The 26,544-nt window shown below is 38.2% G+C and overlaps 2 protein-coding genes across 5 annotated transcripts in view; one reads left to right on the forward strand and one right to left on the reverse strand.

The window, feature by feature from the left end:
- Positions 1-3,747, reverse strand: part of arcn1a (archain 1a) — a 15,564-nt gene extending 11,817 nt beyond the window's left edge. Inside the window, exons 1-2 of the mRNA XM_017701760.2 lie at positions 3,538-3,747; positions 139-402 (exon numbers count right to left, since the gene is read on the reverse strand). Coding sequence (XP_017557249.1) covers positions 139-402; positions 3,538-3,540 — 267 coding nt within the window. The 5' untranslated portion in view covers positions 3,541-3,747. The remainder of the gene's footprint in view (positions 1-138; positions 403-3,537) is intronic.
- On the forward strand, positions 3,737-26,073 carry hmbsa (hydroxymethylbilane synthase a). Of its 4 annotated transcripts, XM_017701763.2 has the most exons (15): positions 3,737-3,856; positions 6,154-6,247; positions 10,608-10,661; positions 13,022-13,094; positions 14,833-14,882; positions 16,982-17,037; positions 18,512-18,589; positions 19,351-19,428; positions 19,556-19,631; positions 20,073-20,186; positions 21,053-21,091; positions 22,721-22,840; positions 23,621-23,674; positions 23,857-23,943; positions 24,955-26,073. In XM_017701763.2, exons 3-15 carry the CDS (start codon positions 10,641-10,643, stop codon positions 25,123-25,125), a joined length of 1,017 nt encoding a protein of 338 aa, XP_017557252.1. In that variant the 5' UTR covers positions 3,737-3,856; positions 6,154-6,247; positions 10,608-10,640; the 3' UTR covers positions 25,126-26,073. The 4 variants fall into 4 exon arrangements, with proteins under 4 accessions (XP_017557252.1, XP_017557250.1, XP_037389435.1 ...); XM_017701761.2 differs by lacking the exons at positions 3,737-3,856; positions 6,154-6,247 and adding an exon at positions 8,761-8,962; XM_037533538.1 differs by lacking the exons at positions 3,737-3,856; positions 6,154-6,247 and adding an exon at positions 9,211-9,299.
- The last annotated feature ends 471 nt before the right edge of the window (positions 26,074-26,544 follow it).

A 26,544-nucleotide genomic window follows, 5' to 3' on the forward strand; every position in this document is an offset into this window, starting at 1 on the left:
AACTGTATCAATGCATCCCTAACTATTGTATTCAACTCTAACTGCAATCAGTGCAACTGTACCACCAGCTTCAGCATCACCCCTAGTATCAAAGCATTTATGTTTGTGTGTGCATCTGAGAACCACTCTCACACGTACCACACGTGAGAAGAGGCGGAGGGTCTCCAGATCTTCCAGGATGTTGCTATTCTTGGTGGTGACCAGCACCATGTACAGCTTCTCCAGAGGCTGGTAGACATAGCGCACACTCTCTGTCTCCACAAATGTGTGCTGCTTCCCAGTGTTCATTAGTTTAGGGAAGGCAGCCAGCAGGCCCTCCACGCGCGTCCGTGTCATTTCCACAAACTGCCGTGACACCAGAGCCTTTCCCGCCTTGGTGCACACTGCCGCAGCCAACAGCACCTGTACACACAATCAGAACAGTCAGTGCATCTGATCTAGCAGCAATGACAATAGGAAACTCCAGGACTGCAGAATGTAGGATTTGTTAAACGATATCAGAACACCTGTCTCCTCATTAATGTTAATGTTATCACAGAGGATTACCATATGCAAATTAGCGCTCAATTATTGCATGCAGTTGTATTTTTGATTCGTAAGAAGGCAGTAATTTCAGTTAAGATAATTCAGGAGATTTGTAATCACATCATTAAGTGTTTTAAATATTATCATAACATACACTACAATGGAAAAATGTCCTCACATTAGCAGCTGTAACTTGCAGCTATATGGCTGATTATTTAAACACCGAAATTGTTCTTGGCTGAAAAACAAACTCAGTACACGCTGGGCTAAAAATGTCAAGTTTTAAAGTGGAATCAAACCTGTAGTCTAAATGTTTCTGGGCGTTGTACCCCATTTGATACGTGGCAAGAACAATGAGTGCAAATCGCTTGCCTGAATGATCCTAAAAAACTCAAAATAGTTCAAATAGCGCAACTAAAATTTTCACTGGTTATCTGCTGCCGCTTAAATTGTCTGACCATGTCTGTGCTGGCAAGCAAAGGAAAGTGAAAGAAACTCTAAGCATTTTTAAACACTGGTCTTCTTTATTATCATTAAGTCACTTTGTTATAGGCCTACATAATTTTTTTAAAGGTTCACAATTTTTGTCCAAAGTGGCACTGTTAACCATTTTGTGACAAAAAAATTCTGCGGTCAATGTTCTGGTGCATCCTTACAGCTGATGTGTTATAGATTTAGCACAAACGAAGCACCAACTGGGGGATGCAAAGACTAAGAAACTAATAAAATATTACACAAACAGCTGCTCAATTTATCACTTGTTAATTGTTATCGCAACACTGGCCTTTTACAATACTGACTATGCAGAAGGCTGTAACGAGCACTTCAAGTCATAGCATTTTTATTGTGTGCTGTAAGCATGCTATTCTAAATGAACATTCTGGCGAACCATTTTGTGCATATGACCCAACAACCAAAATCAAAAATACCACAATGTATTGTACACTGTAATATGTAGTAATACAACTGCAATATGGGATTTGGGAAACACTGTGTAACACTGGACCATTCCTCAAAAAGAAAATAACCCTGAAATATAGTCATTATATGATTTTGCAAGGGTTATGTGCTCCTTTTTTAAATCGCTCGTCTACATTCTGCCAGGCATTTATCAGCCCAAGACACACAACTTCTCCACCTGCTAGAACACCTCTCCAAGCTAAGTGCTAATTATTCAGCTTTTTTTAAGCCATCAGATTGACACTTTGGTTGGCTGATGTTAGGCAGAGTGGAAGCGCTTGCCTCTTCCAATCCTCTTTCAGTTCTGTGAGGACTTTCAAGAAGCAGTAACACAACTAGAATTCAAATCCTGACCTCCACCCTTTTGCCAGCTAAACTACCTTTCAGGGACCATTAACTCCACACTTCTTGAAGACAGAAGTGCATTCCAACAAGCAGCTAACTGTCCTTTGAGGAATAATAAGGGAAATCTCACCAATTACTAAAATCTGTTTCAGCTAACATTACTGTCTGCACAAGATCAACTCAAGACCAAACTTAAAGTGACAAAGCCTGTGATTTCACATGATTCATGTAAAAAATTTGCCAAGGCCAGAAATGATCTGGTTGAAACCTAAAATAAACAATACTTCAAATTCTAAAAGACACTAATGATTATTAGAACACAGACAACAGAGGATAATACTGTTGCATGTGAAAGTAACTTTCACACCGAGTGACCTGGCTATCTAATATTAGAGAACACAGAGTACTGGATTTGAAAAAGCTAATGTTTGTTCCCATTCATATCATTTAAATTACACAATCCTTTAAATATGAATCCATCTACAACATATACTATATGTCCAACAGTCTGAAGTCACTTGCTTACCCCAGGCTTCTTCAAAAATCAAGGGCATTAATACAACATCTTTCCCTCCTTTCCTGCAGTAAAAGCCTCTACTCATCTGGACAGGCCTTCCACTAGAGGTTGGAATAATGCTATGAAGATCTGATCACATTCAGCCAAGAAAGCATTAGTGAGACGTTAGATGATTATTTCCAATTCCGCCACGCAAACTCATCCCAAAGGATTTGGATGGAGCTCCTTCTCTCCACTGTAGTCCAGACAACGGCAAAATGATGGTGAATTGGACAAAATGACCTTAGGCTCATTTGTGGCTGCTCCAGAATGTCCATTCTATTGGTCAGTGGTCGTCTATGGAAAATTTACAAGCTATGTGAGCCTGTATCAGCAATGGGTGAGCCCTGAATAGCTGAACTTACTAATTTAAAGAAGCGTCTAAATTATTCGGGACATACAGCTCATGTTAGTGCTAGTTTCCCAGGCGTAGATTAAACCTAATCTTGGACTCAATATTAAGTGTCAGGGAAGAAGGGCGTTTTAGTCCAGGCGTAGACTTTATCTCGATTTGTGAAACTGCCTCATGTATGACATGAACCAGCTCCAGATGGAAGGCAGCTGTGTAATACGAATGAAGAATGGAGAGAGGTCTGCAGTGAACTGACTGTGCGAATGCTAACGTTAGCGTTAGTGCCCTACACACACCGAATGCTAGAAACAAAAGGTGGCACAACAAAAGGAACGACCAACATAATACAACACTATCATCACTCGGCCAATGCAAAATGAAACTGTCATATACCAGCTACGAGTACCTGAGACTGTTAGCTACCAAACCCGCGCTAGCATTGGCCTACAGCCGTCCACTGAGCTGACACTGATGTGGACAGTTAACCTAGCTTAGCAGAGAAAGCTAACGAGCTAACCCTATGTTGACGTTTCCAACACCAGCTCGTCCCCTTGTAAGCTAAATAGAGGATGAAGACAGCGGTCATAATGAGTGGTTGAGCTCGATGTTTCGTTACAACACCGCCATAAAAGTGGCCTAATTCAGTTTAACCGGCATGCTAATTTAAAGTGTTTTTTGTCCGTAATTTTAGCCGCTAGCTTGCTCTTAGCTTCGTATGTGTATCGCGTCTGACTGAAAAACCTGAACCCGTCGCTTGATTTTCAACCGTTCATTCAGCAACCTAATAAGACGGACTCACCATTTTCAGCGTCTGCTATCTTCTTTCGTGTCTAAGCTCCTAACGTCGGCTGTCCTGTGTAATGAAACCGGGGTCGTGGTGAATAAAGGGGTAGTTTGTGCGCAGCGGTTTGCCTGCCCGTCTGCAGCTTCAATATGGCAGAAGCGCTGAGCCACGTCTCCACCGGAAAAGCCCCGTCAGCGGGGTAAAAGGGCAGCAGCACATGTGGAGGATTCAGCATCAGCAGTGTTACTGCTGTCTGTGTAAATGAGAAGCAAGCACGACACGTCCTGAAGGGGGGCGCATAGGAGAGCATGTACATGGATACAGCTCCGTACAAGTAAGCAACGTCTCAAATGACTGCTGTTCACACGGTTGGGCAAAATACTTTGGAAAAGTAGCTGAATATCCTGCTCTAAATGTATTCAGTAGCGTTAATGCGCTCCATTACAACACATAATGTACTGTATGTCTTCTTAATGTATTAAGAATACACTTCGAAGACATACTGGTAACGTCTATGGGGGAAAAACACTGCTGTTATTGGCAGGCCGTTTTGTTCATGTATTTATTCTGATGATACTGTAGCATGTTCGAGATATTTTACATGTCTGCTCTGGGCATTGTTCTCCTGCAGCTGTCTGTTTTTTGTTATAATTTTTTTGTTTACTTTTTTTTTTTTGATAAAGACTCTTATTGTGAAGATGGGGCTAGTGTTCCCAGCTGCATGAAGTTAATTTTATGCCAAAAGGTTTAAATAATATAATAAAATCCACAAGGATCCACAGTCCAAAATACATTGCAAATACAAAAAATAAGAGTTGAATCAAGCTTCATTTTTTCAAAAATATTCTCTTCCCATTTTCTCTCATTCCAGTATAAATATAGTTACTCGTTTTCCTAGTTTTTGCTTTTTTTCTGTTTGCTGATTTTGCTGATTTTTCTTGTGCTCCTGGCTTTTGGCACTTTTTTAACAGGGGGCAGGTCTTAGAAGAGGGTGTTCACCTGCACTTTCTGTTGGTTAACTGATTTGGAGTGACAGTTCTTCTGAACAGAAGCCACTCAGTGAACTGCCACCAGCACGGTGGAACACGTATTGTCTTCTGATTTAGCTGCAGCCTTGAGCCAGCATATCTGACATTATGAGCAATGTTTGTCATATTCTTTTTGAATTATTAATATAACACACGTTTATGGGTCTTGGGTCGAGCTGTGTAAAAGGATATAATTGTTTAAAAACTTTTTTGATTCAAATTCCTTTTCCTTTTCTTAGGTCTTTGAGAATCATGGTCTTGCAGTTATGTAAAAAAAACATTACATGTTTAAAAAATAAATATTTTTAATATATATATATCCATCCATCCATCCATTTTCTAAGCCGCTTCTCTGTCAGGGTCGCGGGGGGTGCTGGAGCCTATCGCAGCAGTCATCGGGTGGAAGGCAGGATACACCCTGGACAGGTTGCCAGTCCATCGCAGGGCAGACAGACAGACACAGACAGTCACTCACACACTCACACCCAGGGGCAATGTAGCATGTACAATTGGCCTGACTGTATATCTTTGGACTGTGGGAGGAAACCGGAGAACCCGGAGGAAACCCACGAAGACACGGGGAGAACATGCAAACTCCACACAGAGAGGATCCCGGTCACCCGGCAGGGGAATCAAATCCAGGCCGTCCTCGCTGTGAGGCGACAGCGCTACCCACCACGCCACCGTGCCGCCCCATATATATATATGCAGATTCACATATTTCTATTCTTTTTCAGTTTTCCCCTTTTTTAATGTCACGGCATATATATATATATATGCCGTGACATTAAAAAAGGGGAAAACTGAAAAAGAATAGAAATATGTGAATCTGCACTCTATCATGTGTTAACTGAAAATAATCTACTGGCTTTCCCAAAAGAGTAATTGTTCTGTCTCGAGATGTCTCTTTAGTTTTGAGGGTTTTTGTGATTTATTTGAAATAGCCAAATGATGCTCTACTCACCAGGCTTTTGGTTTAGTGTCCTCACAATCAACATTAAGAATAAACTGTTATCTGGTTTCTTTATGATACGTTTATCAGTCTGAATTTAACCACTTAGGGCCATACATTCCCATACATGAGACAAAATCAAACACATCTTAACTATTATTTCATGTTACAGCAGCTCATGCTGTAGAAATGATGTGAGAGCAGACGAGAGTCTCTAAAAAGTCAGACATTAAAACAGGCAGATTATGCTGTAGTACAGTGCCGACATACTGCTAGAAGAAGAAATCCAGCTCTGCTGGTGATTTCCCTTGTTACATCATAGAATGCATTCCCATCAGTAGTGAACTGAACAGGGTTCGCTTGGAAGCAGAGACACACGGTTTTTGCTGGACCAGTTCACTCGTACTCAGGTCTGCAACAGACAGCCGAAGTGTCCACAGATGGCATGAAAGCGTCCTGAGAAACTTCTCCATCTCTGATTCGCTAACTGCCTGTATCACACGCCCATGGCTGCATTGTCTCAAACTGATGAGCTTTATTTAGCCCACTCCTGCAATGTTTTCATTTGCATGCATAATGGTTATGATTTGAAAATGTTTCATTTTTTGACACTTAATAATTAAGTTAATGTTTTTTTTTCTACTTTTATAGCTCAAAGTTGAGAAACCCTAAAGATTTGGAGCAGCAACATTCTGTAAACTGCTATGCTGAAATAGAACACCAGTGAACAGCACGGAAGGATTCTGTGAGTAGAAACAAGAAGAGACTGACATAAGTCTTCATTTCCCCAGAATGTACCGGCCAACTATGACATCTTGACTTTATACCCTTTTGTAGTGATTGAACATGACTGTCTGTCAACTGTCTCATGGTAGCAGTAACTCTTGGCTGGCAGTAATCAGAGGTCTTTTCCTCTTTTACTGTGTTTATTCCAGTACTATGTTATTTCATTCAGCAGCCAACAGCACTGCAGATTCAGATTTCTTGACCAACACATCTGATTCAGCTCATGGAGGGCTCGGTAATCAGATGATGAGCAAAATTAGCCCCAGAAAGCTGTAGCCTCAGAGTCGGGGAGCTCTCAGGCTGCTGTGCTCTCATATTCGCTCACTAGTTCCCTATGTACTGAATCAGTACGTAGTAAACACAAATTCAAGACAAAGATACAACTGTAAAATACCAAGATACAACTGTATCAGTAAAATAGTAAAATAAAAGTAAAATAAAGCCTTTCTTTAGGCAATTAACACTACTAGCATAAAGGCTAATTCCATTAACATTGTTAGCACCAAGCTAACCATGGTGAACCTAAACAGTTCATAGCTGCTGCGGCTAAAACACAGCTAAATGATGACACAACAGGCATTAAATATGATCCTTTCAGTAAGTATTGAAAATCTTCATTCATATTTCCGAGGGGCCTAGCCTGGTAGCTATATCCTGCTACCTTTACGTCATGTTTTGCTCATAAAATGAATAAATAAAGTACAGAAAACTAGTTTCCTGTAGAAAACCTTTAGATCCCATGAGGAAAACAAATCTAATGAATTTAGAATCAGCCATTGGTCATCTGTTAGGCCATTAGAATCCTTTGCATTGTGATATCAACCACCATTAAAAATATTAAAAACCATTAGGAACCAACAAAAATACTTAATGGTTTCTATGTTATTTTATTTATGTTATGTTATCTATGTTGTATTTTATTTAGCAGAAAATCCCACTGCCATTTCAAGACCTAGGCATGTACTTACTACATTTTAACTGTTTCAAAAATTAATTTATGATATCAGCAATTAAAAATAAATAGATTAAAAGCTAAAATTCAATCTTCTGTTGCGGCTCATCCATTCGTATGCGCAGAGCAGCGCCAGCCGGACGCCCTTAAACACTGAGATTCTAACTCCATGCTCTTGCATTGTGGTGGCAGGAGACGGAAGTAGCGACGTCCGACTCGTGAATGAATCGATTCGTTTGAGCCGGTTCTTTTCAATAAACATTTCGAACCGAGTCAAACTGAATCAAAGTATTTGCGACAACTACGTAAGGGTTTTCCAACCATTGGGCCATTGACCACAAGTGGCCCCCGAAGAACCCTTTGGTGGTCCATGAGCATATATTAAGGGAGCCAGTGGTCTGTAGTGGGTCTGTGACTTTGTCATAAAATCAGTGAATGAATAATTGTCTTAACCATATAAAGGAATACAAGCCCCGCAACTTCAGCGCACAAAGGCAGCTTTCTGCAGTTTTTTTGCTCCAGAAACACCAGTTTTCAGTTGTCCACTTGCACCAATATTATGCTGATATTTTATGTTCACTTATACATGTTGCAAAAGTAGCCTCAACATGTCACTGTGTTGAGTTTCCCATAAATAAAATTTTTAAGCAAAGCATTGAGTTTTGTCTTCTTGTAGGCCTTCATGCTTTCTAGTGATAAAAGAGGGCCTTGATGTGTAAAAGGTTGAGAACTGAATGAACGAAGTGCCTTAATGTGTTAAATGATATGTAAATGCTTGTTCTTTGGTTATAGGTGAAGGTATTAACCTAATAGTCATTAAAATACTATTAAAACGTCTGTGCTCATATAAAAAACTATTTGTGGAAAATGCATTTTAAAAAGGGAAACAATTTATAATCCCATTTTATCTCTCAAACTGTCTCAGAAATCACGAGGCATTTTCTTTCTTTCCTATCTACAAGTGACAGAGGGTTTTAGTGAGGGTCTCTGATCTGGCTGAGCATTTCACTCAATTGGAGAAACATAGTACTATTGGTTAATATCTGGTGCATGGCGTCATAGTCACAACTCAGATGTTTTTGAGGGAGTAAAAGTCGCTACACTTCCATCTTTAAAAATCATTTTTATTTAATCATTTTGTCTTTTAAATGTTCCGGTGCTCTCCTGTTTCCTCCTACAGTCCAAAGACTGGTCATGCTAAATTGCCCCTAGGTGTGTGTGTGTGTGTGTGTGTGTGTGTGTGTGTGTGTGTGTGTGTGTGTGTGTGTTCCGGTGTGATTCATTGTTCAACAAATATCAACATGTTTAGCATAGAAAGGCAGAGGAGCAGTTTTGATGGCGTATTCTAACAATTTCCAAAAAGTGTCTCACATTACCTGAATTGACTGTATATGAAAGGGATGAGAATAAAGTTGCCTTAACTAATGTAAACAAATGATTGAATCGATTAATTGAATAGGCCACTCGAACGAGTCGGTTCGGTAAACTGAATCGAACTTCCTCTCACCAGGGAAGTGACATTCCAAACGAGGTCACGACTGGCGGTTGTAGTGTTGGTAGTGGCCGGCCGGGAGTATTCAAAATCATTTATACATGTGAAATTCCCGCTGCTGTTTCGCCTACACGATTGGGAATTCTTCATGACAGAGACGGGACGACTGTTTTCATCGTTGGACATTTCATTCAGAAAGGAAAATGTCTCAAGAAGCGAGCACGAGTTCAGTAAGTTAACCAGAGTTTTGTGATTGAGGACGAATAGCCAGTGTTGGCCTTTGATTGGTTGTCCCAGACGTCAGTAAAAGCAGTCGAGCCGTTCTATTGGCTGACGTCTCACTGCCCATCATCCATTGGAGGGTCGTGAAGAAAAGGCGGGTTCTGTAGAAGCGCGGTGGAAGGAAACACTTCCCTTGATTTTATCTGAAGTTTTTCTTGGTGTAACGCTGAAATGGCCTGTTTGGGAATGTATGAATTTTGTGAGTTTACAGTTGGGCTGTTCAGTCGATATGATTGAAAGGCAGATTGATTCACTCTTTAGCCGTGACTTGCACTCTGAAGCGCTGTAAGTGACCGACATCAACTCGCTAGTTACACTCAAAGGAGAATTCCACCAACTTTTCACAAGTTCTTCACATTTCAGATGTAAACAAAGTAATGCAACGTGTTTCAATATGAAATGCATGTGAAGTCCATTGTAAAGAAACTTACCGACTCGGATTTCTTAAAGGGGAACGCCACCGATTTGCCACTTTTTGAAATTCAGAGGGGTTTGATGTGAAGTGGTCTATTTGCAAAAAGCATACAGACTCAGAGTTCTTTACAACGGTGGTTGTAGGAACCAGAGATCCCTACACGTCCCCTCTGAGTTTTTCTCATAAAAAAAAAAAAAAAAAAGTGGACTTGGGGACGATTTAGACTTTGAACACCTTTCACGTATCCCTCCGCTATAAATACATTAAAATAAATTGATTAAAATGTTGTTTTTTGTTTTTTTTTTTAGACCAAAATGTTTTTCACACATGCAGATATCATAACCACTGCTTGAAATAACTTCTTTCAGAGCTTTCAGAGGCATCAGACTCCTCTGATGTCTGGTTCCTATCATAACCACATAACAATTTTTACAACTTAAGTTTCTCTAAACATATCAGTCCAAACCACCCTGTATCATGTTAATGATGTTATTCTGCAGAAAGTTTTAAAAGCTTTGGTGGAGTTCTCCTTTAAACAGTGATAGTGATGGATCCGGAAATCTGGTAATTAATGTTTTGCAAGCATGCAGATGCATGAATTCTGCGTTTTATTTATTATTAACATAGTATATGATTTGTTGTATTTTAGTAACACTGCATTATCGTTCAGCCTCAGTCAGTCAGATGAAACTGGCAGCACCTCTGAGATACTGAGGCTGTCTGTGGTGCTGTCCCCTCAAGCCGAGAGGCTGTTAAGCTATCCTACCTCCTCCTTCAAGAAAACATGTCAGTTAAGATGACTGAATAGCAGTGAACAGTAGCAGTCTTGTGGAGAAATGTGTGTGTATCTGACGCCACACACTCCACACAGCTAACAATGAGTTATCAGCATTGTCCAGAAGACGCAGGGCGTGGGGACTCCGGCCCTTCAGGATGAGAGTATGTTCTTTTCTGAGCTCCTTCCCCAGAGTTCATTCATTAGTTAGGCCTCGGACAAGAAGGGACATCATCCTTTACCGTCTAAACGCTTAAACTGCCAACCACATTAAAATGGAAGGACCGTTTAAGTACATAAGAGTGAGTTGGAGGAGTTTTGTTGGCCTTTGTCACCTACAGGTGCTGAGGTTATTGGACCGTGGCACCTGGATGAGATTTGTAACTTGGCTTCTTTCTTGCAGGAAGGAAATGGAAAAGTCACCCGGGTTATTCGCATGGGAACCAGGAAAAGCCAGGTGAGAACATGATTTGTTCACTGCAGTGGTGTAAATGTCTGACCTTTTTGATTATGATTCTTTTGGATATGATTCAGCTCATTATAAAATCACCAAGATTCAACTCTTCAATTCAGACTTTACAGTTCAGAATTCTTTTAAAATACAGATTGCACAAATGACACTGGAGTTAGACATATTGGGGGAAAAAACCAACATATATAACATCATAACTTTTGCACAGGTCACAGTTTATTTTTGTGCAGCGCTACTGATGCTACATGCTGTCTGTGCAGAATATACTGTAGATAACATTATAAATTAAGCGCTATTAGATGCTATTCCAGTGGGTTATTACGTGGTAATTATATTTAGGAATTTGGCAATTAAAGCATCAAGAAACCTGCAAGCTAGAGGGCTCTGTGATGCTCACATGTAGTTCATTGTAACTAAAATTGGATCGTGATATTAAGTCTGCAAGTGATAATCATTTTTCGAAATTTACATTATTGTGCAAGCTTAGCCCCTTTCTGCAGGCCCCCCACTGGTTGTTCTGCTGGTGAAATAGATAGATATTTTGAATTAATGTTATCAAAAAATATTTTTTTCCTCCATGACTGTATCAGATTAACTAGGACTTTGTTGGCTCTCTGTGTGTAAAGTGTTGTGACTGTGTTAAGCTGCTAATGAGCAATAAAATCCCAGTTTTGAAGCTTCTGTTCCATTAATTCCATTAATAGTACCGAAGGAAAAATGCATAGCACAAAGACAGAGAAATTCCATAGAGGCAGAAATGGGTTGATTCTAATATTTAGAAAATGATTCTCATGTTTAGAATATATTTTAACTGGAGAGTTCTTGTTAAAGAAAAAAGTCATTGGGTCATTTAATTTAATTTATGTATACTTGAAAAGGACCTAATTTCACATTTTTTCTCATCCTGTATTTCTTGAAGCATCAATAAGTGAAGAACATGCATTAATAACGGGTAACAGTTTTATTACTTTGACTTAGTTTAATCACTTTTTTAAAGAGCGGTTAGGAGCTGAGGGTGGATAGATGAATGAGAGCGGGCGTGTCGGACAGCGTGCTGTGATCAGATAAGAGCTCATCTTCATCTGTCCATACAGAGATTGCTGGGAGTGACCAAGTCCATTTTACACAGTGCGACTTGAACAACATAAACTTCATTTAAGATAACATTACTGTCAGAACATGCTTCGGTATAAAATAGTTTATTGTAGAGAAGCTTGAAAAGAGTTCTTCACAGCGGTGCTGATAGGAACCAGGGATCACACTGTCTACAATGCAAATATAGCAGTTTTATATACTGTTAAGCTTTTATGTGGAATGTTTATAATGGTAATATAAGTAAATCTGAAAAAAAAATTCTTTGGGAATCCCTCCATGAATGCATTTTATTTATTTCTGTGTATATATACTTCTTGGGTAAAAGCCTACTCTCAGAACTACTGGAAAACAATGTCTCAGACACCAGGCACAAGATGTGTAACCATTTCATGGAATAACTTCCAGCGAGGTAGCATTTAGAGGCATTAAATAAGTCAGAGATCTGGCTCCCATCACCACTACTTTGAACAGTTGTGACTTGGTAAGCTTCTCTACAAAGGAGCAAACAATGACTTTGTTTAAATATAAACAGCGCAATGAACTTCTTCTGCAAAGCAAGGCTGGGTGATAAAGCAAAAATATAACATCACCATATTTTTCATTTTCACAATACACAATAAATATCACAGTATTTAGATTTCCTGAAGTTTGATATATTGGAAGACAAAAAACACAATAGAGCCACGTTAAAAAAAATACCAAACTGTAAATACAGTGATTTATTATTTAGCATTTCACAAACTGTACTGGGCACAGTTAAGCAAGTCTAATTGAACTCTCTTTGTAATGAAACATAGTTATTCTCTAAATACTGACCTTATCCACAATGTGCTCAGAGAGGTCCATAGTGATATCATTTATTGCCCTATTTCTTGTAAATATCCTATTTCCCACCCCTATGTTAACATACATTCTCCTGTAAAGTTGAAGACATTGACACTTTGAAAGGTAGTAGATCTTGCTGATTTGCAGGGTTCTTGGTGTTGTTTGAAGAATTAGCCTAAATATTTTGACAGGTAAATCCTCTGCCTTCTACACTATAGACTGGGGGTCAATCCCTGCCTGGGTAAGTGCCCTACACTATACCAATAAGAGTCCTTGGGCAAGACTCCTAACATTACCTTTGCCTACCTGTGTGCAAAATGTAAAATTGTAAGTCATTCTGGGTAAGAGCGTCTGCCAAATGTCGTAAATGACTGCAGATCTTGTTGATTCTTGTGTTCACTGATGGAGATGTGTGTATGTTGCAGTTGGCTCGAATCCAGACGGACAGTGTGGCAGAGAAGCTGAAGGAGCTGTATCCTGACCTGCAGCTGGAGATAGGTATGAGACTCTGAAACTTGGCCTGTGCAGAAGTCAGAGACCACCCTTCCTTTATTTCGTTTCCAGTCAAAACAGCCATTATGTGTGAGTTATTCATATATCAGCACATATTTCTGGGAAATTTCAAATGGAATTACTTGCATAAGGAAGGAGAAAGTAAAAAAAAAAGAACAGTTCCCAAAACTGGAGTTCAAAAATAATTAAAAGTTACTGACAAAGTGGGGCTTCTAACTCTGCAGGACCTGGAGAACCAACACAACTATCACTCTCAGATAAACAACACTTAAAGCTTTCGTCTTTGACAGATAGGAGAAATCAAGCTTCACTGTTGCTCCAGATCTAAAAAAAATCCACAGGTTGTCATCCTTCCACTGTGAGAAGACCATCCAACGCTAGAGGTTTGAAAGAATTGGCAGATGTCAATAAGTCATTATTGAGAGAATAGGAAAAAGACAAAGCAAGAAAATTTGCAAATCAAACAAAGAAGCTGCTGCTGTTGTCAGAATATTTGACTGACCACTCCAAAGTCTAGTCCTCAACATCACTGAATATGTTTATATGTAGTTAAGAATCCGATAACCACAGGAAATCTGATTTTGTCAGGAATTAGATAATCACTGAACTTTCTGAAATTATGATACATCAATTTATAATCTCATTATTAAGTGCATGTAAACAGACTTGCTAAATAGGTTTGGGATTAATTGGATTGCAGGCAGCAGAAAATGCAATCAACTTCTAAGACAGAATTTAGGAGGTGTGGAGAAATTTCCCTGCAGGTTTCTTTGAGAAACTGAAAGCAAGTCTACAAAAAGGAATGTCACAATAATAATGTATAGAAAAGAAGCTGTAATAAATACAGAGTGGACACACTAAATACTGAAAAGTGTGATCTTTTCAGGTGTTGAGGCTTCTGTGCAGTTTTCTGTTAAAAATGTTTTCAGATTTTTTTTCGTGACACTTTTAAAAATGAGCAACCTCTGCTTACTGACTGTTTTGACTAGGAATGAAATAAACGAAGGCCGACGTCAGTGAATATTATCTGTAAATTTCTAGGTCTGTCAATCAAAGCTTTTTAACAAGCCACAAAATAGAAATTCATAGAGGCTTAATTACAGAAACATCTGGCAAAAATGCTCATGAATCTGTGTCTCTGTGAGGACTCTATTTCTTGCTGTAAGAGAGATCAGTAGGACAATTTCAGATATGCATAATCATCATACAGCTTGCGAAATAATCACTGCTAATTTATTTAAAGAAGGTCAATTTTCTGTAGCTAATAGTGACACAGTGTAATATTCTCTGGATGTTTCTACGATCCAGTTTCTTTTATTTGCTTATTGTCTGTGTTTATTTCATTCTTCATTTTCTTCTCATGTCCCATTCACCACTGTTCTCTCCGTCTGCTCCTCTCTCTCTGCCTCTCTCTGTCTCTCTCTCTCTCTCTCTCTCTCGCTCTCTCTCTCTTTCTCTCTCTTTGTCTGTCTCTCTCTCTCTCTCTCTCTGTCTCTCTCTCTCTCTCTCTCTCTCTCTTCTCCATTTTTGCTGCTCTTTTCTCCACAACCCTTTCAGACAGTTGAGCGATTGTGTTTTAAAGGGACTGTGTAATCGACACCATTCCTCTCGTCTCCTCCTGTGATGAATCCTCCTGTCTGTGTCAAAGTAGATCAGCACTGATGTCAGAAATGGAGTCAGTGGGCACAATTACGTTTTGTTAAACATTTCCTATGTGTTTCAGTTGCCATGTCGACAATCGGAGACAAAATCCTTGACACCGCATTATCAAAGGTAATAATACACATAAAATAGATAATATTACACATAACAGAGCACTGTGAATACAGTAATAAGAAACCCAGTGTTTAGGGCTGAATGAATAATCGTTTCGCTACTGAAATTGCAATTAAATAAAATAAAAATTATATCCTACATTATTCAACATCTTAACAAGTGAATAAACCTAATAATGTATGGCTTGTGAATGCATGACTTCATTCAGTGTTCAGCTTTTAAAAAAATAAAAGAAAAAGATGTGCTGTTTTGGCTGAAAAAGGTTGGTGTAGTGTAGTGGGTAACACCTCTGCCTTCTATGCTGTAGATTGTGGTTCAATCCTCTGCCTGGGTAAACACCACACACTATACCAATAAAAGTCCTTGGGCAAGACTCCTAATACTACCTTTGCCTTTTAGTGTAAAATGATCAAACTGTAAACTGTAAGCCAAAGGCTGTAAATGTAAAAAGGCCTGGAGCTTAAGTTTGCAAAAATAACTGCTTTTAAATTGTAATCACAGTTGGATGTTTTCCCCACATCATTCAACCCTGTGTTTATATTACTGCCTTCTACAAACAGTCATACTTGGTGTTTCTGTGGCAGTTTGTTTGCTGTTACGTAATTATGTTGATGCTGTTACTGTTATTTTTAATAAATTAGATTATATGGATAATTTCGCAGAGTCGGTTCAACTCGAATTGGTTCCAAAGAGTTGATTAAAAAAAAAACTTAATTCTTCTCCTCCAACAGGTGTGGCACTCGGGGTCAACTCTTGGCCAATGACTCTGAGTCTAAATGCTCAGAATCAAGTCTTCGACTTTGTGTTTTTTCATCATAATTGTCTTGAGGGTCATTTAGTGTAGGAAAGAGTGTGAGTTTGATTAGTGTAGTTTGAAAAGCTGGCGAATATGAAGTCCATTTCAGCTCTGTGAAAAGAGGAACAAGATAACATCCAACTGCTTCCTTTTCAGAGGATCCTGACTAAAGTAATAATTTTATCAGCACATCACTCAATTTCTATAATAGCAATATAATTTATAGCTGCTCAAAAGTTGGGTAAATGATTTAAGATGGTTTCATCTCTGCTTTATCCCTTTATCAATGGCTCTGGAGCTGTTTTGGTTTAAACTAAGTGGACAAAAACACATTTTGGACTTTTAACAGACTTGGACTTTAGACTAAAATCGTTTCACTTCGAGTGACCTTATACGTTAATAAAATTTTATTGAAACAAATGATTTGAACATTCTATTTTGTTGCTACCAAATCAATACCAAATATATCAAAAGTCATAATACTACAGACACAAATGTTTCGGTAGTGACAATTTTGGCTAATTTTGAGCAGAACTCAAAAAACACTAGCCAGTACATGATTAGCAAACACAGCTTTTAACAGTTGTACAGACATAAAATCATAATATTTTTCATTAGAAAAGTTCACTTAATTGCTGAAAATGTGTTTCAGTAGTGACACTAATTTTCAGACTTTCGGACACATTCACTTCAAAACAGTGGGATCTAACTGATTACCATGTGGCTATGAGAGACAGGGATACAGCCTCACTTCCTAGTATAAAATGCAGGGTGTGGCTAAAATAAGGCTCCGCCTATGAACTAAAACTGTGTTTTAGTAGTGACATGAAAACTTGAATGGCATTTTGGAAAGGCCTTTCATTTAACATTTAAATTTATGATGAATCTAAAATTTTCAACGTCACTTTAAAAGAAATCAAAAAAGATCTTTGAAAAAAAGACAAAAAATGTATAAATATTTTATTCAGAAGTCTAAGGGTTATGGTTTAGGACACCCACCTCCCAATAGAACCCTCTGAATAGTACCCTATCAATTTTGTATATATATTTAGTTTATTACTAAATATATATATACTATTTTAATTAATGCTTTGGGTTTAATTAGATCATAACATAATATTTGTAAATATCTAAAGTCTGAATACACAAATGTTTCTTAAATAGTTTTTTTGGACTGCAGACAAACTTGACAAACATGCTTTGTGATTAGGTGTGTTTTAATATATTACACAAAATTAGTCTTACAGCTACGTTCTAACTAATAGCTGCTGGAAATGTATCTTCCTTGCTGTTGTTCCAGATTGGAGAGAAGAGCTTATTTACCAAAGAACTGGAGAATGCCCTTGAGAGAAACGAGTAAGCCGTATCCGCTGTGCCTGAACTGAAGTGCTATTGTGGTATCCTGCCCATAAAGTGACCAGGCTGGATTAGATTTTGCTTAAACTGCATCACTGAGAATCAGCATAACAAAACAACAGACCTTTGCCCTGTTAATTATGTTGTAAGATGCTTGAACCAAAGCTTGGGCTTAAACATTTGGCTTGGAACTTCTTTTGTTGGGCTTATAGCACCCTCTGCTGTGAAAACATGCAGCTGATTCTAACATAGCAGTTTGGAATCTTAAAGGGGATTTCCACTGTTTTTTTTTTCTGAATTTTGGCATAGTTCATTTAAGATATAACCAAAGTCATTCAGAGTGGTTTGATGTGAAATGCTTGATTCTACAGACTTACAGAGTCAGAATTGTTCACAGTGGTGATGATAGGAACCAGACATCAAAAGGGTTTAATGTCTCTAAAAGCTCCCTCACAGAAGCTTATTACATGAAATTGTTATGATGACGATAGGTTTGAGAATGTTTTTCAAAGTTTTTTTTTTTTAAATACATGGCAGAGAGGTACATGCAGGATGTTGTGAAACAAAATAGCCCCCAAAGAAAACTTTTCAACATTTATCACTGTTTTATTACATGTATTACGTGGCATATAAAACAAAACAAGTGTAGGTTCATCTGTGATTTTGGATGGCAAATTACATTTTATTTGGATACACATTTTGCATTAACCACCACTATAAAGGAAATTAAAGTTTCTCACTATTTAATATTAAACCACTCTAAATCATTTTGTTTACATCTCAAGAGATGAATTATGGAATATGAAAAAAAAAATCATGGAATTAAAATTAAACAATCATTGTTTATTTTTTCAGCTTTTTAAACATAGCTTGTCTTTCCTATTGGAATATACTATATCTATACGCAGTTCCATTCAAAAATCTGATTGATCTCATCTGAAATGTATTTCCATATATTTTTTAAAATGTGTCATGTTTGTAATATTTTTCCATATATGTTTGACAAATGGAAATATGAAAAAAAAATTATCCTATTACATATATGTACATAAAGCACAATGCTCTTATATTTCAAATATGTCTTGAAATATTCAGAAATTCTTTCATTTGAGCATAACATATATTTTTCTTCCATATGGGCATGTGTGTTTTTCTTCTTAATCTATAGGCTTATGATTTACATGCTTGAAACAAATGGGGCAAAGAATGGGCTTTAAAGACTCTAACATGTCTCACTGCACAGTTACCGTCTCTCTCTCTCTCTCTCTCTCTCTCTCTCTCTCTCTCTCTCTCTCTCTCTCTCTCTCTCATATATAAATATATATTGTGTGTGTGTGTGTGTGTGTGTGTGTGTGTGTGTGTAAAATGTGCTAATTATATAAACAGAAAATAGAAGAAAATGTCAAATGTAACTGTTTTCTCACTGACATTGACTAATTTCTGTTCTGTTAATTTATGCTTTTTCTTTCACCAGGGTGGACCTTGTAGTGCATTCTCTGAAAGACCTGCCTACCTCACTGCCACCTGGCTTCACTATCGGCGCTGTTCTTCAGTACGTTTTAGCGCTTTTAAGGCTTTATATGGTGAAACTTTTGTGCAAATGCAATAGTGGCAAATTGCTAGCTTCTTGAAACATAACCTTCCTATGACTTAAGAGCTACAGAAAGCAAACACTTTGTATTATTCTGCTAGTTAGTAAGAGTAATAGTTAATGTCTCTCTCTTTTGAATTCTTGCCATATTAAAAACTCTTAAGTGTTACTTTGCACATATGTATCATTTTTATGTCAAGAGGACATAAAATGATCTTGCTATGTAATTTTGAAAAGCAAGTTTCAAGTTTCAAGCAAGGTTGATGTGAGTTGCAGGAGGTATGGCAAGCCGATTTAGCTCTTAATCAAAGACCCATATAAATTTAACTTGATAAAATTCTGGTTATGTCTTGCTTAAAATGACCATTGAAAACTTTTACATGTAAGAGCAACATTTTTCCTAGTAACAAGTCAATTACAAGATTTATTAGAACAAAGTCTGAGCATTTTTTGATGAAAATTTAATAAATACAGGTTAAAATATTATTGGGTGAATTGGGATATTTTATAAGTTGATGTCAGATTTCATTGAATTGCTGATATAAAAAATGGTGGACTAACAGCTAAAACAGCTTTCCATAGACACAAAGTAGTCTAATGCACCTAATGCAAAGTAGTCCAAGCACCAAAAGATGCAACCAAGCTGCTTCATTTTAAAATAATTTGAATAGTATGACGGTGCTTTCATGAGTACTGACCTTGACATTGTGGATATCTCCCAGACGTGAAAATCCCCATGATGCTGTGGTGCTTCATCCAAAGAATGCTGGACTCACCTTGGATGGTCTGCCAGAAAAGAGGTAGAACATTTATAGACATTTCTTAGAATAACTAGCATCATATTCACAGCCTAGGATTGGAAAGTTCTTTTTAAGCCAGAAAGTGCTCAGAGCTCTTACCCATTCTGACCTTGGTGTCCTCTTTCAGTGTGATTGGCACAAGCTCACTCCGCAGAGCGGCCCAGCTTAAGAAGAGATTCCCTCAACTGGAATTTGAAAACATTGTATCCTTTCTCACCCGGTGATTCACTAAGTGTCTGTCTGCATGTTCATGTGTGGGTAAAATGCACTGTGTACTTTCTCTTTTAGAAGTTGAATACTCTTACAAATATATGTATACAGTTATTCTAATATGGTGATTCTCTACAACTTTCCATTTTTAAAAGTATTGTAGGAAGCTGGAGAGAAATATTAGACATGATCAGAATGACAAGCTGAGCTACAGATGATTATAAAGCCATATAATTTGTTAATGAAAGTATAACGAAATATGTAATATTGCTGTTAACTTCTGGTGTTTACTTATTGTAAAATCCTACCATTTCTAATATGATGGGTCATTCCAAACTTAAAGTAAAGTGTTTTGATTGCAGTAGGAACCCAAAGGGTGCTTGCAGTCATGAGTGTTCATATATATGTGGTGATCCTTCACTGGGCTGATTTAGAGGGGAAACCTGAACACTCGTCTGAGGAAGCTGGATGAGAAGGATGATTACGCTGCCATCATTCTGGCTGCAGCTGGTTTAAAGCGCATGGGCTGGGAAACCCGCATCAGTCAGGTAGACGTCCATGTGAATCTTCATAATAATTTTAGTACCTGTTCAGTATCAGCAGTATAAAAGAAGAAACATTACATAGAAGAGTGAGTATTTACAATTGTATGAAGCAATATCAACAAATTAAAATATTATTGTTACCAGAAGGATTTTAATTAAAAGCTGAGTTAAATATGTTTTCAAACATTTCTTGAAAGTGTGTACCGAGCTTGGCAGCCTAATAAAAGGTGCATAGTAGCTTAATAAAGAGTGTCCACGTTTTCTGTGTTTTATGGAAGAGATCTATGATCATGTGTTAGAACATAAGCAGAGGTGTTTTCAGACCATAAAGTGCTTGAAGTGCAGGGTTACGAGCTCCCTTTTTTGTTTTGTTTGTTAGTAGATGTAGAATTTTTTTAAGAAGTCCAGTAAAAATGACATTACAGTAATCAACTCTGCTTGTAACATACATGAACAAGTTTCTCTGCAAGCTCTGGAATCACTTCAGCAGTATTTCTCAAATAATTGAGTGTCAAAGTGTAAAACATTACATTTCTTTTTTATTACTTCAACTCTGTATGTACTCATGCCCTCAGTACATAAATCATATGTTGAGGGAGAATCGGTCGGGTAGGTTCATCCCTTCTTCGTTCATAGATAATTAAAGACTTTTTTAGCAGTATAACAAGCACATACTTTGTGTTCTGGGGTAAAAGATTGACTTGCTGAAAGCAGAATTAGTGAATGCATGGAGCTAACAGGTTTTGAAAACATATCACTTCATAATGATTTATTAAGGATTTGTATGTGATGTTGGTTTAAAACTCTGGCTTTTTATCTGTTGTTCCCCACTGAGAGCTTAATTCTCTGTTTAACATGGTCTCTTTCAGGTCCTGGGCCCTGAAGACTGCATGTATGCTGTAGGCCAGGTGAGTTGTCAGGACCTGCGAACACTTACATTACATTTAAAACAGCTGCTACTGGACAATATTGTCAATTAGATTTCAAGATTATGCATTCTAAGCTTGGTTGTCTATGTTTGCCCTGTACAAGTATAAAAAAGAGACGTATACAGCTTTATCCTGAAATCATTGTGTTTTGCAAGAAAGCAACGTAGGAAACACCTGTGTAGCCATCTGTGTCAACGGCCTCCCTATAGAGCAAAACACTGCTATGCTGCTGTTGTGTTTTGAGTGTGAGCAGATGCCCCAGAATTTCATAACGAAGGCAATCATATACAAACCCAATTCCAAAACAGTAGGTAAAATGCTAAAACAGTATGGGGTGATCAGTAAAGTCTGTTTAATCTGTATTAAATTGAAAATGATACAAAAAACACAATATTTGATGTTTCTCTTTATAAACTTTGTTTTTTTAATAAATATATGCTCATAAATATGATGCCTGCAACCAAATGTGTTGGGACAGGAGCATGTTTACTGCTGTGTTACCTTTCAGTTTTGTGCAAAAGTAGTTTGGGAACTGAAAACACAAACTAATCTGTGTCTGAGGGGTCAAAGGTTATAGGCATTCATGTGTGGGTTTCTGCCTTTTCCTTTACGCGCAGATATTTCTCCATGTTTCCTGAGTCTTTTGATGATTCTATGCACTGTTTAGGATGAAATACATACACATATTATTAAACTGTTGGATTCTTTGCTGATGCATTTTTGGCAAAGTGGCAAGTCTCAATTTAGAGGTGCATCTAACCTTTTGCATACTACAGTGACGATTACTGTCATCGACTGAGTAGTTTCGGATTTCCTAACTTCAGATGAGATCTGCTCACATATAATGCTTTGTTTATCATCTTACCTCTAACACTTACAAACACTGACAAACTTAATACTGAAGTTTCTCTGATATGATCCCAGAACAAACAAAAAACTTTAAAATACTCTGTACGTCTCTAAGATTTAGTTTGTGAAATAGCACAAGAATTTTATTTTCACCAAGAAATTTGCTAGTTTTTCATCATACCATATTATTGTAATAGATTATAGTTCATTCTGACATTTTGCACTTGAATTGGCATGGCACAGATAAGCATCTCACGGTTGTACACAACTCGTTTTGTTTTTCTTTTTTTCACGTTTAGTTTTTTTTTTTCTCATTTGAAAACCACTCAATAATTTAGTTTTTAGCAAGAAACTTGCTATTCTTTTATTATTGTAGCATGGGGGGTACACAGAAGTGTAGACTGCTCGGAGTTCATGCCCCTGACACAGCTTTACTTTGATGCAACAGCCAAGGCACGAGAGAGGAAAATCATTCTTATTTCCAAAAGAAAAAATGCTCTTTAAACCTCTAGCACAGCCAAAGCCTGCTACAAAATCTTGCCAGGGGTTATGAATCAGGACCCAAACCTGGATGACGGTAGCTTACGCTCCCAAACACAGAACTCCAAAGTTCACATATCCTGTAAACATTAACTCCACATATGTGAAAATGCAACTGAAAACCTATATCTACTTTTTTAAGAACTATTTAACGGTTGATGGACTTGAATTGGTACAGATGAGCATCTCACGGTTCTACTCTACTCAACTGTTTTTCAGGGGGCACTGGCCATAGAGGTGAGGGCGAGAGACCGGGACATCCTGGAGATGGTTTCTATCTTGCACCACCCTGACACTGTACTGCGCTGTATAGCAGAGAGGGCCTTCCTCAAACAGCTGGTTAGTTTTCACTCACTCACACAAAGAGCCAAAAAGCTGAACTGTTGCTGCCATCACATGGTTATCGGACGGTCCTGTTTCCAGCTTGTGAAGCTGTAATTGGTACAGCTTTGCGTTAAAGTGCTTTTGTGCCTGGGAGCATGGTTAGCTAGTTAGCTCGCCTGATCTACTTTGGTGTATCTCGTGCACCAGTGGGAATTTTAACCTGTAATATAACGATTTACCTACCCCCACTTATCTCAAAGCAGAAAACTAGCTTAAAGACCCACCCTAACTGTCTCTGCCATGGTTGCTAGCTGGTTTGTAGCTAGGCTAATTTTGCCTTTTCTCTACTTAATACTTGGGGAAAAAAAATCCATCATTTCGTATTTGCTTTCTAAGAGCTAACAGGCTAGAATTAGCTACTTAGAATTTCACTTACTGAAGAAAAAAGGTCACTAGTTGTTAGCTTCAGCGTAAACCATTTTATATAGCTTTTTGGTCAGTACCTGGGCATAAATTCTGGTATAAAATTGTTTACACTTATGATTATGATTAGAAAGGATGGTTATGTGCTTTTAGATCAGAAAAGGTTTCATGTTTTGCTTTGTATTTAGAAGAAGCGTAAATCTAGCTATAGCTTGGCACATTGCAGCAAGGCTATGACTGTCCTTGTCTATATGTGTGGCAAATAACCCTGAAACAGCAAACAGCCCACATACAGTTAAATGGATTTGACTACTTTTGTACTGTTTGACTGCTATTTTCTTGTATTATAAATCTCCTTCTCTCTGCTCTTAGGAAGGAGGCTGCAGTGTACCAGTTGCTGTGTACACAGAGATGAAAAACTCTGTGGTAAGTATTATTCACATATGCTCAGTGAATTTGCACTTAAGGGGAATAAAGCATCCTGTCATGTCTCAGTCACTTAATTGTGCTGCTAGTCATGTTACCTCGGATAGATTGACCTGAATATGTGCTGTTGACTTATAACCATGCATATATCTGAGCTAAACTAATCTTTTTTCTGGTTGCAGCTTTATTTGACAGGTGCAGTTTACAGTCTAGATGGTTCCGACTGCTTGAAGGAAACTATGCAGACCAACATAGAACTAGACAACAAGGTTAGGATCTAGACATACACATACACATTTTCTTTTTCTGTTGCTCATTCTTTCTAGCCGTCCGCTAAACTGCATTTTTTAAGTGAGTTTTAATTAGTCTAATGGCTTAATTTCACTCTCATCCAATTACACAAGGCAGTTTCTGAGTAGCCACGTGTACATGCAGCCTAATAATCTGTTAATAATTTGACTAATGGCTCAATCGGAATAGAATGTCCATGTATACTATTGTTCTTCTATTTAACAGATTATTTACAGGATTCTCCACCTCGTTCGATCAGATATAAATTGTTTTCTGAATGGCCTCAATTCGACTGGACTAGTCCGATTGAGGCCATTCAGAAAACAATTTATATCCGATTGAACGACGTAGGTAGTCCTGTAAATAATCTGTTAAAGAGAACAATAATATCCGTGTAAACACCTGAATCTGATTACACTCCAATCGGAACGTCTAAGTACGTTCTGCGCATGTGCTTCGCGTTAAGCAGAAGCTGGTCTACAGAGGAGATGAAGTTTATGCTCTGAGCTTTAAAAGATGGCGGTGGGACGGACGTCCAGCTTATGTCTCAGGACACGACGTCTTTCTCTCGCCGCTTCTTTTATTAGTACATGTGAGGTGCATTTTTCTGAGTCTGACATCCTTTTAAATCAATTAAAAACACAAGCGCGCCAACTGGAAACTCACGTGATGTTTGCTGTCACGTTAACGTTTACTCTAAATTGCATTTTGGTTCGGATTATCTGAAGTGAGCATGCAAAGATTTTTCATCAGATTGTTGAGCAGAGTGAGCACAAACACCTCAGTCCTAATCTGTAATCGGAATGTATTCCATCGGATTGGCAAAAATCTTTGTAAACATAGGATGCATGTTCAGAATGCAATTCTAGGCACACTCCTCACAATTTTACACAATTTATTATTATTTTAAAACTTGGTGTCACCTCACTGGAAAAGTATGAAGTGAGCCTTACACGCGGAAACCATTTACTCCTCTGTGTGCATTTCAGGTGCCCGAGAGCGCAGAAGAGAACGTCCATGTTGGAATAACAGCAAATAACATCTCTCAGACGGCTCTAGATGCTGCAGAGAGGCTGGGCGTGGTCCTCGCCAAAATTCTGCTTAGTAAAGGAGCCAAGGACATCCTTACCACAGCCAGACAGCTCAACGACGCCCGATAATGGCTCTTCTCAGACACGGCGGTGTGCAGGCCCCTCGGGAGATCTCTGACCCACACAAGACTTTTAACACTGTCAGCTTGAAAACTGCATACAGACACCCACCACATTCAGAGTCATTGTCACCTCATGCATAGTCTGATTATATTTGTATCTATCAGCATGTAAGATATCCAGTGCCAGAGCAGGATGAGTACAGTGCTGTTTAACTGGAAGTAAGAAAATGATTGTACGCCTCCGTATAACAGTATGACCACCATGAGGATTATTCTTTTAGCACTGCTATTTGTACCTTGTCTACACTGAGCCTCAGGCAAAAATAGTTCATTTGGAGCTGAATATCAACTGTGATAACATTTTATTTATCAGTTATGACAAGTATTTGTAACCATATTATATGTCAGATGGTCTCTGCTCTTTCGATGTGATGGACTTTTGTCCACCGTAAAATAATTACTTTTAGTAATGTGGGACGATTTCATAACATCAGGCAAATCTGCAGCCACGTTTACTCCCAAATGCTTCCTCCATTTAGCCTGAATCTTTAGTGTCTTTTACAGTGTCATTGTAAAAACACTGGGTGCTACTTTATTTTAGTGGACTTGGGCCTACCTACTTCTGCTATCCACTGCCAAGCCCTTAGGAGGCCCTGACACAGATTAGGCCTAGTGGTGCACTAAAAAAAGATTTTGAGTGGTGAACCCCCATAAGCACTATTAATTTAGGGCCTGGCCTAATTTGTGTTCGGGAAACCGCCCTTTATTGTTTAATGGGCAAACAGGACTGTAACAGTAACACTCTCCCAAGAAAGGTCCAGGCAGTAAGATAGACCTTGTACTGGATATCATTTGTGGCCTGGGTCCTCTGAAATTGCCAGGAGGCTGATTAATCTTCATGTATGTTGTTCTTACTCCTTGAAATGTGCCTTATTGTGGTAATGCAGTCCTGAGCTGTACTTCTTAAACTACTGAAACTAAAATTCTTTTCCAAAGGTTTCCTGTACATTTATTGAATCATCAGACATCATGAATTTCCAGCCACGTTCAATCAATCCGTGAAGCTTAAAGAAGTGAAATCATAAGTGTATCTCCTTAGTTCCACCAAATATCATGTATAATCTTCTGTGGCTTGACTGGTGTTGCTACTGGCAGAAGCTTAAGGGGAAATATCTGTTATGCATAAAAGTACTTTAGTTACAGTTAGGAATGATCTGCTTACTTTCATTTAAATTAGGTAGCCAATAATGAAGTTGGGCTACATTAGTAAGTGAATTCCATGAGTTCTCCAATTAAGTTTCTGCATAATTCATTGGATGAGATCTAAACAAAGTAAATTGGAGTGTTTTGATATGAACTACATTCATATACATTGCAGAGAAACTTATTAAAATTCTCTACAGCAGTGATGTACTGCTCCAACATG

This window comes from Pygocentrus nattereri, chromosome 23, assembly GCF_015220715.1.
Source record: "Pygocentrus nattereri isolate fPygNat1 chromosome 23, fPygNat1.pri, whole genome shotgun sequence".
Lineage (NCBI taxonomy): Eukaryota > Metazoa > Chordata > Actinopteri > Characiformes > Serrasalmidae > Pygocentrus > Pygocentrus nattereri.

Coding starts and splice junctions, on each gene's coding strand:
- hmbsa (XM_017701761.2), top strand. CDS start 8,936: ATGTCTCAAGAAGCGAGCACGAGTTCA. Junction 13,095..14,832: donor TGACCTGCAGCTGGAGATAG/GTATGAGACTCT, acceptor TATGTGTTTCAG/TTGCCATGTCGACAATCGGA. Junction 14,883..16,981: donor TTGACACCGCATTATCAAAG/GTAATAATACAC, acceptor CTGTTGTTCCAG/ATTGGAGAGAAGAGCTTATT.